The 12102-nt window shown below is 44.7% G+C and overlaps 3 protein-coding genes across 5 annotated transcripts in view; 1 reads left to right on the top strand and 2 right to left on the bottom strand.

Moving 5' to 3' along the window:
- LOC116686573 (butyrophilin subfamily 2 member A2) overlaps nt 1-2499 on the bottom strand; it is a 17117-nt gene extending 14618 nt beyond the window's left edge. Inside the window, exons 1-5 of one of the 2 annotated variants that reach the window (XM_032511598.1) lie at nt 2278-2499; nt 2110-2175; nt 738-1106; nt 376-663; nt 207-299 (exon numbers count right to left, since the gene is read on the bottom strand). In XM_032511598.1, the coding sequence (XP_032367489.1) occupies nt 207-299; nt 376-663; nt 738-1106; nt 2110-2175; nt 2278-2281 (820 nt within the window). In that variant the 5' untranslated portion in view covers nt 2282-2499. The remainder of the gene's footprint in view (nt 1-206; nt 300-375; nt 664-737; nt 1107-2109; nt 2176-2277) is intronic. The other variant, XM_032511599.1, reaches the window with a different exon arrangement.
- Nucleotides 2500-5045: 2546 nt separating this feature from the next.
- plin2 (perilipin 2) lies at nt 5046-8829 on the top strand. Of its 2 annotated transcripts, none has more exons than XM_032511601.1 (8): nt 5046-5252; nt 5468-5514; nt 5828-6023; nt 6344-6426; nt 6622-6895; nt 7414-7592; nt 8024-8140; nt 8229-8829. In XM_032511601.1, the coding sequence occupies exons 2-8, from the start codon at nt 5485-5487 to the stop codon at nt 8589-8591; spliced, it is 1242 nt and encodes a 413-aa protein (XP_032367492.1). In that variant the 5' UTR covers nt 5046-5252; nt 5468-5484; the 3' UTR covers nt 8592-8829. The 2 variants fall into 2 exon arrangements, with proteins under 2 accessions (XP_032367492.1, XP_032367491.1); XM_032511600.1 differs by having other exon boundaries at nt 5230-5252; nt 5825-6023.
- A 267-nt stretch (nt 8830-9096) lies between these two features.
- Nucleotides 9097-11639, bottom strand: cdca9 (cell division cycle associated 9). The gene is made up of 10 exons (XM_032511603.1): nt 11386-11639; nt 11165-11298; nt 11016-11054; nt 10873-10924; nt 10722-10774; nt 10590-10651; nt 10426-10509; nt 9743-9824; nt 9363-9449; nt 9097-9221 (listed from the first exon to the last, which is right to left on the bottom strand). Exons 1-10 carry the CDS (start codon nt 11495-11497, stop codon nt 9177-9179), a joined length of 750 nt encoding a protein of 249 aa, XP_032367494.1. The 5' UTR covers nt 11498-11639; the 3' UTR covers nt 9097-9176.
- Nucleotides 11640-12102: the final 463 nt, after the last annotated feature.

Consider the following 12102-nt stretch of genomic DNA (forward strand, 5'->3'; position numbering starts at 1 on the left):
CAAGACACTTTACACATAGAGCAGGTCTAGACCACACTCTATAATTTACAAGGACCCAACAGTTCAAGTAGTTTCCTCCAGAGCAAGCAACAGTGCGACATTTACATCTCATATTGTATATATATGACATATTCTGTCTATAATGGAGTGGAATGGATTGGTAGTGTATATAACGTATGTAACATGATCTCAAATTAAACACGTACCTCTCCTTTTGTAGTACAGCACAGCGAGTGACACTACCACGGCTACGAGGAGGAGAGCAAAGGCCCCCCATCCAGCCGCTGACGATCCGGACTCTAAAGAAAAAGAAGAAAAAGTGAAAAACGAATTAAGAAAATTGTACCTGGAACTAATTCCCTTCGCTCTGTTTACCAGGTGCAGGAGGACGGTTTTCCAGGCGCACTCTCGCCTTCTTTGGCTCTTTATCAGAGACGCCTACTGTGCAGGACACCTCAGTGGAGCTGGGGACGAGAAGCCAGCTGTGGACTGACAGAAGACCAGAAGAGTCTTTGCTGTACTTCAGGTTCTTTGGGGTGAGAACCTGGTTCTGATCCGACCAGCGCAGACTGGGCTCTGGGTACCAGCCTTCAGACTCACAGCTCACGTTCACCGTGTGGTCGTCTTCCCACTCTGCCGACAGAAGAGGGGACGTTCCCATTTCTAGGACAGAGGGGGAGGACGATGATGAAAAACAGGTGATGTAAAGGGGAAGGTCCCATTTTCACGAGACTCACCTGTCACGACGAGACGGACACTCCCACCGTCATAACCCTGGTCACTGCTGACGTAGCAGGTGTAATCCCCCGCGTCCTCAATCGTGGCGTTTTCTAGTCTCAGGGTCAAGTCCCCTGCTGTGAGCCCCCCAGACACCGCGTCCTTTAGGCCGAATGAGACTCGGCCCGAGTACGAGGCGGTCTGGGACGACTCCTGAAACCTTTTGTCTCGGTAAAACAGGATTGGGGAGTCAAAGTGATCCAGACGGTACCAACGTACCTCTAAAGCCTCGGCACTTTGGGGTGGATTGAGCCAGCACGGTAATGTGGTTGTGTGTCCTCGCTGCACCGAGACGGGGGACGGGACTGAAACCTGAAGACCACCTGAAACTGAAAAACAGGCAACATGGAGTTAGATTAGTTTCCCTTTTATAATAGTCTGTCCACCAGAGGACGCTCTACAACGTCCCTGTTAGTGATAGCGTTGCACTAGTCTTTCCACCAGAGGACGCTCTACAACGTCCCTGTTAGTGATGGCGTTGCATAGTCCGTCCACCAGAGGACGCTCTACAACGTCCCTGTTAGTGGTGGCGTGTGCATAGTCGGTCCACCAGAGGACGCTCTACAACGTCCCTGTTAGTGATGGCGTTGCATAGTCTGTCCCCAGAGGACGCTCTACAACGTCCCTGTTAGTGATGGCGTTGCATAGTCTGTCCACCAGGGACGCTCTACAACGTCCCTGTTAGTGATGGTTACATAGTCTGTCCACCAGAGGACGCTCTACAACATCCCTGTTAGTGATGGCGTTGCATGTCTGTCCACCAGAGGACGCTCTACAAGTCCCTGTTAGTGATGTGTTACATAGTCTGTCCACAGAGGACGCTCTACAACATCCCTGTTAGTGATGCGTTGTGGCATAGTCTGTCCACCAAGGACGCTCTACAACGTCCCTTTAGTGATGGCGTTGCATATCTGTCCACAGAGGACTTCTAACACGTCCCTGTTAGTGATGGCGTTGCATAGTCTGTCCACCAGAGGACGCTCTACAACGTCTCTGTTTTGTTAATGTGTTTTTGTTCAAAGGACTTTAAGTTTCATATCTTAAGTTTGTATTTTTATACATTTTATTTATCAGAACTTTAATATATTTTGATGTTCCTCTGTTCTGTGACAATAAGACTAATCATTATAATATTATTTGAGTGAGAACTCATAAATAACTACAAATAACTAAAATCTGTTCATATTTCGTGACGTGTTTCTGGATTTAATTTAAATTATTATTGACAATATTTATATTAAATCATAGTTTAAGGAGTTTAAACACTGAGTAGATAACATGTCCACATGATGGATGAAGACACATGTGGACTGAGAGACAGGAGGGACTCACCTGGGGCAGCAACACACAGAGATGCCCCGAGGGCAGCCACGAGGCATGCATACGTCATCAGCGCACCTGGAAAATATTATACTTAAATTAGACAGATTGCATAACAACAGAACAAAAGTGGAGTAAATAGGGTTTTTCGCGATTGATGAACTGCAAATGAAAGCCTACCCATTCTGCTGTTGGAAGTCCAGACCGCATCCGAGGTCCCCTATAGGAGGGAGACTGCTATGAAGGATCACAATAGGAATACAAGTTGATCAATATATGTTGATATGTTTATATAGATATGAAGTCAGTTTTTTGCTCCGTGTTAATTTCTTCGTGGACATGCAAAAACGTCGCACTCCAACACGCTTTGACCTTCCACTTTTACTTTCACTTTTGGAGGAGCGCATGCGCGTTGGGGTGAGGGCCTGAGGGTGGAGCCCCTACAGCCTAGATCATGGGTCTCAAACTCGCGGCCCGGGGGCCAATTGCGGCCCGCGGGATGATATTTTGTGGCCCCCTGCTTGACATCAAAGTTAAGTGTTAGTGCGGCCCGCGCGTTCTGAAACTTTTTGTCATTGCGCTTGTCACTTATGGGCTCCGTAGTATCTCTCCTGACAGCGGCGTAACGGTTGTCAAGCTAGCTAAGTACTCGTTGCGGCAAATGCCTGAGGTTTGACAAGTGATGTCTGTTGTTGTGAAATTCACCACCATATCAGATCTAGTGGCTTAAAACACCGGCAGTTCCGCGCCCTGTTTGGAGATAGTTGTTGTTTTTTGGAATACTTGATGCGGCCCAGCCAACCCAACCCAGACGTCTACTTCCAGCGGCCCCCAAGAAAGTTGAGTTTGAGACCCCTGGCCTAGATGAAATATAGAAGAACGTTTCTAGAGAAATCCTATTTATTTTAAACTCTTGTGTTGTCTTCCCGTTAAAATTGAAAGTGAACACTTTTGTTGACGCTTTTTATTGATGTTTTTACCTTTTTGTTTTGTTTGTGTCCCTTTTTCAACACTTAACTTTAGTTAAGAGTTATTTTTAGGATTTATGGTCAATAAACCTATTTTTTAGGAAATTATACCCAATGTTTGAGTTGCTTGTCCACATCTGCTCAGACTTTTAGTTAGTAAATTAGTTAGTTATAGCTATAGTTATGGCTCATAGCATACACACGGGTCCGTCCTACAGGTGTACATTAGTGCGGACATATTGATTTTTTAATATTTAGATGAGCACTACATGCCCAGAAGTCACAGATGGGAATTAGAGTTGTGACATCTGGTGCAAGACATGTGTTGGACACTGCCCCATGTTTTACATAAGCCCAAAAAATTATGGAAATGATAAGCTTTGGTATAACTGGTATAATAATTGGTATATAACATATTCCATTATAGTACATTAAAGAGAGAAGTGTCTCTCCTTCCAGACGCTGCTCTTCCTCTCCCCTGACTGCTGCTCTCAACTAGACTCCAGAATTAATATTAGTTCAATTTATAAATCTAATTTGGCATCTGAACACTGAAGAATAAAGGGGAACATAAGTCGTTGAGAACTTGAAGAGTCAAATTCAGATGAAATACATTCTGATACATAATTTCAGGGCATACATATTCAGTGCTTTGTAATTTAAAAATCCAATGAAACAGATTTACTTGCACACTGTCCCAGCCCACCTTTGTTCAGTATGTCGCGTATCGGCCCTTTAAGAAGTCTAATGCACGATGGTCTGAAGATCAGGCTGCAGTCAAGTCCAAGACAAGTCCATGACCAGGACTAGTGGATACCGGGATGGTGGATGTGACACATGCCTTTGGTGTGGGAGACCCGAGTTTGATTCCCACTGTGGTACATCAACCAATGTGTCCCTGAGCAAGGCACCTAACCCCTAGTGGCTCCAGGGGTCTGCGACCTCTGATGATTGTAAGTCACTTTGGATACAAGTGTCACCTAAATGACATGATGCCAAGTCAAGACCACGTCCAAATGAGGGACAGACAATACCCAGACAGAAAAAAGAATCCGACTGCTGCTATTTTTTAAGTATTGTACCCCTGAGTATTATAGATTTCAACATGCTTTCAATACTGATGAGTCATGTTTGCCTGCTTGTACTTTGCTTGCCATCACATCACATAAAGGCTGATCAAGGTAATTAAAAAACAAGACGTGGACAATAAAATATGAGCAGATCAATGTCCAGTACAACGTGGTCCCTGTGTGTGTGTGTGTGTGTGTGTGTGTATTTAGATTAGATTAGATGATACTTTATTCATTTACATTTACATTTTACATAGTTAAAGGAATATTATGATACAATATTTACATAATTAACATATTTAAGGAATTGCAATGGTGAAAAGTAACAATAATAATCTTATTCTCATTCTCATAAATGGCATGACAGCATATGCCTATAGGCTACTACTGTGTTTAACACTATCATAACCCTAACTTGTGTAAATTGTCTTTCAGTACCCAGAAAAGTGCTTCATTAATCAAATGTAGGCTATTATTAGGAACTGTGTAGCCTATTATTGATCTATATCTTACTTTAGCAATTAATATAATGTAGTAAAGATATTTCAACCTATACTGACCAGGCTACTATGTGTCAGGAAGATGCATATGATGTATGAAATACATTACAACGATGTATATGAGCCTGCATCTGTATGACATACATTGGAATGATGTAGGTTCTATATAATTGGCTATACGTCGCGGGGAGAGTGGCTACGTCAATGACGTACCGAGGACGTAATGACGTACCGAGGACGTCGTATTTGGATTACATCTCGGCGACGTACGTACGTGTGCTTACTGGGATATGTGGTAAAATCACTGTGGATAATGAGAACCACAATTGCCACACAATGTTAGAATGTAATACTATGTTAAGAAATGCGACTGCTGCTGTGTGTCATCATAGCTTGTTGACGAGACGTCTGGCCGGAGGAATTCCCCGGTCGCTAAACCTTTACCCCGTTTCCCCCATAGACGGTTAAAGACGTTTCACCTTTACCCTAGAAACCGTTGCTGTCGCTGACGTCAAAGTGTTGCGCGACATCTCGCGATAATGGCGGAATATAAATACAGCTGCTGTCCCCCTCACACGTCGTATCAGTCAGCTCGCTTACACTTCGGACGGCTAACGGTGAGTCTTTAAAGTTACTTTGTTAACGGTGGTACGTAGTAGTACTAGACTATTAGCTGTACTACTACTAGTTACTAGACTATTAGCTGTACCACTACTACTAGACTCTAGTACTACTGGGATACTGAAGTTAACTTCTCGCGTTGCCATGTTAGCTAACCGCTATATGTCATGTAAACAGAGCCGTTAGCTTCATGTTCTGTCTCTTTCTCTAGGTTTTGTTTCAGCAGACATGGCGGGAGCAGCAGTTCTCTCTAACCAGGTGAGCTCACTAGAAAGACTTCAAGCACTCTGAACCGACAAAGGTTACTTTGCTAGTATTTGTTGGAATGGGACATTTTAAAGACTAACTACCAGCTAGGCTATAGAAAGTAATGCTACACAGTCAGAATTAGGAGAGGGGGCGTCACCCTTTTACTTTTTAATGTCAAACTCAAAAGTCCACACAATATTATAGTTGTGTGTCCAGTTTTCTCTATTATTACTTTCATGTTAATCCCACAAAATATTTGGAATAGAAACAGTGTTTATTTAGCAGCTGAATATATGAAACCATTGTCTTCATGTGATGGCAGAATGTGGTGGCGAGGGTGAGCAGCCTGCCCCTGGTGAGCTCCACCTACGGCTTGGTGTCCAGCATGTACTCCACCACCAAGGACAACCACCCTTACATCAGGACTGTGTGCGAGGCGGCGGAGCAAGGGGTCCGGAGCATCACCTCCGTGGCCCTCACCACGGCTTCACCCATCCTTGGCAAGCTGGAGCCTCAGAGTGAGAAGCCTTTTTAGATAAATCCAAATGTAGACATGAGCTCAAAGTTCATAGGATGTCAGAACAAAGTCTTGTGACATCAGTGTGAGGGTTATTATGTGTGAGGGTTATGTGCTGACCAGCTGAGTCACACAGAGCTCAAAACAGGAATTTCAAGTCACGCTGCTGGCCCTTACTCATCTTGATCTGCCCCCTACTTTTCAAGTTGAATCATAACCTTGATATGAGCCATTAAAAAAAGTTTGGATGTACATTTGTGTCACTTTCTCCCTGATATTTTCTGATCTCGATATCAGCTTGTTATATTTTGTCGCCTACAGTTGCCATTGCCAATGACCTGGCCTGTAAAGGGTTGGACAGGATTGAGAATACCTTGCCAATTCTAAACCAGCCACCTGAGCAGGTATGTCCTGCGTTAATGATTAACCGCTAGCAGTTTCATTCTGACAAAAGGTCAGAGCAGTCATCAAGCCAGATTGCACAATGCCGTAAAATGACAGTTGATGTGTTAATCTCCCGAAGGTCTAGTCATCGTGACCCATGTCCCGTCTTTCTCAACCTCTGTATTTGCTCATGACGTTGGTTTTTCCCTTCCTAGATTGTCTCCAGTGCCAAGGGCGTGGTAACCAGCGCCAAAGATATCGTGACAGACCGAGTGTCCGGTGCCAAGGACACTCTGAGCAGCGTGGTGGAAATGACCCGGGGTGCGGTGCAGGACAGGATGGACCGGACCAAGGCCGTCGTCAGCGGGGGTGTCAGCACGGTGATGGAGAGCAGGGTGGCCCGGCTGGTGAGCAGCGGAGTGGACACGGCCCTCAGCACCTCGGAGAGTCTGGTGGAGCAGTACCTGCCTCTGACGGAGGATGAGATGGGTGAGTGGGCCGAAAGATACTCCACCTACATCTGGTCCAACACAAATCCATTTATCACATGACTCCGTTTTACATGACTCTACAACTAATGATCTCTTTTTAAAGGGAATGCTTCAAATGATGTTTACATATCTAAAATACATACAGGAAAGCCTTGAGATTAGGCCTGTTTTTAGTAACAAGCTGTATCAAGGGTCAGTTAACAGGCAGCTGGAGGATGTTGATAATGATGCATGTTGTCCGATTTCCAGGAAAAGCAGACTGATTATATGGTCCTCTGAGCCAGAGTCAATCATTAACTTGTTTAGAGAGCTGTGGCGTGCAGCAGTGTACGACAAACAATCCACTGTTGGTTTAAATCCAGTTTTAAGGGATTGCTAGCGACTAACCACATTTTTCACAGAATTAACTACTTTAACTCTGCAAGTATTGAAGCAAATCTTGTAACACGCAAGTAATCTGTTGTTGTTCTTTTTTTTTTTTAATGCAACGTCTCATTTTTCCCTCCCTTGTGACAGAGCTGGAGGCTAAAATTGTGAAAGGCTTCGACAAGAACGAGCCGAGCTACTACGTCCGCCTGGGCTCCCTCTCCACCAAGCTCAGGAAGCGGGCGTACACCAGGGCCCTGACCAAAATCCAAGATGGCAAGCAGCGCAGCATGGACTACATTTCTGAAGTGAACTCCACTGTTGACCTGGTGGGTCTCAATATTAGCAGCTAATATCACGTTAGACAAGCTGTACAGGGATGCTCTTTAACATGAAGTGGGGACAAACCTGGACAACTGCCTACGGTCCTACCAATCAGAAGGTTGGTGGTTTGATCCCTGTCCCTGCAGTCCTGTGTCGTAGTGTCCTTGGGCAAGACACTGAACCCCGAGTGTGAAGGTTTCCGAGGAGCAGGTAGCACCTCGGCCACAGTGTGTGAATGGTTCCTGTCCTATCTAAGCGCTTTAAGTAGTTATTAAAGATATAGAAATGCAGTCCATTTACATTACTAGTAACATAGAAGCTGAAATTTTCATTACATTCTAAATTATAAAAAGCACATCATTGTTATCGTAATTGCCCTACTGTGGGACAAATAAAGATTTATCTTATTAACTTAATTTGAGGTTTGTTTTTCTAGATTGAATATGGCAGGAAGAATATTGACGGGGCAAACCAGATGGTAAACAACAGGCTTAACTCCATATTGGCGTGGAAGTCCAATGGTCCAAACCAGGAGAAGGGTCACGAGGCAGAGGTAAGAGGGTAGACAACACATTGATGTAATCAAGTAACTTGATCACTATGTCGAGGAAAGGTGTCAAATTTCATCCCCCCCCTCTTAGGTTATAGAGTCTCGCACCTTGGCCCTGGCCCAATCCCTCACTCAGCAGCTCCAGACCACCTGTCTGGTCCTCATCTCCAGCCTGCACGGCCTCCCCACCCACATCCAGCAGGAGGTGTTCTCCATCAGCCGCTCGGCCACACAGATCTACAGCACCTTCAGCAAAGCCGTGGCTCTGGGGGACCTGCCAGACAGCGTGCTGCGCAGCAGCAAGGTCCAGCTGGGCCGAATCAAAGACTCCCTAGACAACGTCATGGACTACCTGGTCAACAACACGCCGCTCAACTGGCTGGTGGGGCCGTTCTACCCGCGGATGGAGCCCACTGACACACCGGCCAAGTCTTCCAGCTCCCCCTCCACCTAGAGGAGCCATGGACGTTGATGAAGCCACTACATTCCCAGCAGTACCAGTGATCCACCACGGCTTAATGGTTTCAGTAATTCATTCTGCTTTGTCAGCAAATATGACTCTTCTAGATATAAAGTCTCAATAGTTCCTTGTCAATCACTATTTTATATTCTTAATGTGACTTTCAGAATCACTTGTTTTAGCCAATCTGGCAACGCCTTATTCTGTACTTTCTACATAAACTACTGGAATTTTAAAATTTGCATTTACTGTCTTTTTTTTCCCCTTTTACATCAAAAGGAATGTTTTTATTTCTCTAGAAGTAACAGCTTTGAAATAAGTAATTTCAATGTGGCAAAATCTCCAGTGCATAGTATTCTTCCAATCAAACCTCTAGGATACATCTACACCCAGGAAAGATCTTATTGAATTACATTTAAAATACACATTAGTAATGCTACAGTGACAAAGCAATAATCTACGGTGATGGTATGTCTTTTATGGACGAGAAGCCATTTTGTAAAATACAAATAAGCTTTATTATATTTTCTTAAAACTTTGACAACTTCTCAATCCAAACCGCATCCTGGTCCCAGTGGATCAGTGATTGCAGCGACTCTGGCTCGCCAGATAGTCCATCAGCCTCTGAAAAGCCAAACAGTTGTACGTTTAAAAAGAAATGTTTAACAGTGTATTTCAAAGGCTTTTGTCAAGTCCCTTGTTCCAAAAATGAGATTCAAACCAGACTCCGAAGTCTGGTTTTAAAAAGGAGGAACTTTGCGTTACCTTGAGCTTCTGCATCTGGCACATGGCCACGTCATCCAGCAGGTCCAGGTCTATGTCGTCCTTCGTCTCTTCAGAGAAGCACATGGTCTAGGAAGGACGGGAACACATGCACGTTTATGCAATTATATTTTATTAAACACTTAAATATTAGCCATAAATACATGTATATTCTACAAAATTAATTATGGCGGTGGGAAAACTTCTCCATGGGGCTGGAAGCATTTCACAGCTTAACTACTTTTAGATCATAGTCCTACAAGTTTTAACAAATTCCCTTTTATATAAAATTACACATTGAGCAGGTGACAAGGACTAAACCACAGAAATAGCATCAACTTATTTAAGTAGGATTTAAAAAAGAAAAAACAACAAGACAGTACCTGTCCCTGTGCCGTGGTAACGGTGACGTGTGCAGCAGAGCCCGCCATGGAACAGTGCAGATCCCCAGCAGAGACCACAGACCTGGGACAGCACAACATTCACAAATCAACGTTTTGTTACAGACGCACGTCCAGAAGTGGTTTACACACGGTCTGGAGGCCTTTTGGGTGTTTCCTACATGTAACTGTAGAGAGTTTGACCAGAATAGCCCATTCACCCCTAGTCTGATTATCTTTGGGGGGGGACCCCTCGGCATTAAGTGACCTGACCCCCTCCACTCTAACTGGACCCGGACTGTCACGTTAGACCGGAAACATCTGGTCAGAGAGAGGAAGGCCTGCCCTGCAGCAGCTGGCTGCCCTTCAACAACTGTCCTATAGGTTGCTTGATACAGAGGAGGAGTACAACTTCAAATGATTTTATATATAATACTTCCCTAAAATATTTATAGTTTGGTTTTTGTCTACAGTCATGCTCTGGCTTCCTTTTTGTTGTATGTGTACTGCTTCATTTTCTGATGGACATGTGCATTTAAATTTAGAAGAAAATAAATAAATAAATGCTTGTACAAGTCCATTCTTCCAAATATTGATCCAAAAAAACCGACATCCTTACGCCGTATCGCGGCTGTAATCTTTATGTGCACACAGGGGTGTTTGGCTGTACTGGAGGGGTACCAGACCTGAGTTTGGGCTTGGCCGGGACGGTCTGGTCGCTGGCCTTGGTCAAGCGGCTCTGAGCTCTTTTGCCGGTGAGTGAGGGGCCCCTGTGGCAAACCAGTGCAACATTAAGGCCCCCACCCTCCACACATATTACACCATTATGTAACACCACTTCCAATCTTACCCGAGGTTTCCAGTGCTGTTACTGCTCCCTAATGTTCTGGTCCCTTTGGTCCCCTTTGCTCCCTAAAAGAAGAAAATCCATAGACTAATAACATGTATCGATTGGGTAAACAATAACTGCTATTATACGTACCTTAGTGGTCCTGGTTGAGGACTTCTGGGCTGGTTTAGAATCAGTTGATTTTACTGAAACAAAAAAAAAATTAATAAAGTTTCCATGCATGAATCTAAACTTTTTCAGGGTCACGACACATGTGCCATCATGGTTTAATTAATAATGTCACCTCTTTTACTGCGTACCCTCGCGAGAGGCTGCTGCATCTCCACGGACTCGTTCTGCGAAAAGGAGAGAGCGATGACGTTGTAGCGATGACGTCATGGCAAAGAAGCACCTCCTCGAGGTGGCAGCAGTGACGACTCCACTCACCTGCATGGCGATGGACACCTCGCTGGCCGAGGTTTCCTCCTCTTCGCGGAGCGGGGGGGGGAAGGGGGGGGAGGGGGGGGAGACCGAGAGAAGCACGTCAGCCTCATGGACGAGTCCATCATATTAAGTCAAAAGGGGGTGGGGGTGGCTCCCTCGATCAAATCCCCTATCAGCGTGTTCTGGAGTGAAGGGAGCATCTTCATCAGTTCCACTTTGAAGACCTTGTCCACTGTTGACAGCATGTTCTCCAGTCTGGCTTCTAACTCGTTCATGCGCTCCTGTGCTGTGAGGAAAACAAAGCCCGCCATTTTTAGGCCCAGCTGGTGCAGCCAGACTAGACTAGAGGACGTGAGATTAGGGACTCTCTAACCTTCTTTCTCAAACTGCTGGATGAAGAGGTCCAGTCTGCGCCGTCGCATCTCCCGGTTCGCTTCTTCTTTAACGTGGGCATTCCCGTCGTTTCTAGTCCGTCTCGGCGGCATCCTGTCCTCTCAAGCTCCAGCCCGACCCGGATCCCCTCAGACCTTTTAATGCTACTAGCCAGAGACAGTTAAAGAAACCCCTTAACGCGCACCTGCGACCATTTAACATTCAATTAAGATATGCATGCGCTCAGTGATGAGGTTCCCCAAGTGCTACGCTGCTTGGCGGAAGGATACATACAAATCTGACTGACGTTAATTGCCTATGTTAACATAAAAAAAGCTTGCTGTAGGCATATATATATATATTCTATTTCAAATTTAGAGGGCTACACATCTACCAGGATCCTTAGAGACATCTCTGTAAATTTTTTGCTTCAAAACTATTGTTAAAAGCAGAATACGGATTAATTTATGGTTGTAGGCTACTAATAAATGCCCTTATTTTGGAGGGTGTGATTAAGGAAAGGAAGAGTTGGGAGGATCTGGAGAAAATAATGAAAGGAGAAATCACTTAGGAGGGAATATGATGCTGAGCTGGAGCTCAACGTTAGGAAGATACCAAAGGCTTCACAGCATGAAAGTATCAGACATACATCCAAAATACTTAAATCACAACTGCTTCTCACTCTCGACACTGAAATGAAATTATCAGAGACAAAAAA

The sequence above is a fragment of the Etheostoma spectabile genome, unplaced genomic scaffold (assembly GCF_008692095.1).
Source record: "Etheostoma spectabile isolate EspeVRDwgs_2016 unplaced genomic scaffold, UIUC_Espe_1.0 scaffold394, whole genome shotgun sequence".
NCBI classification, from domain to species: domain Eukaryota; kingdom Metazoa; phylum Chordata; class Actinopteri; order Perciformes; family Percidae; genus Etheostoma; species Etheostoma spectabile.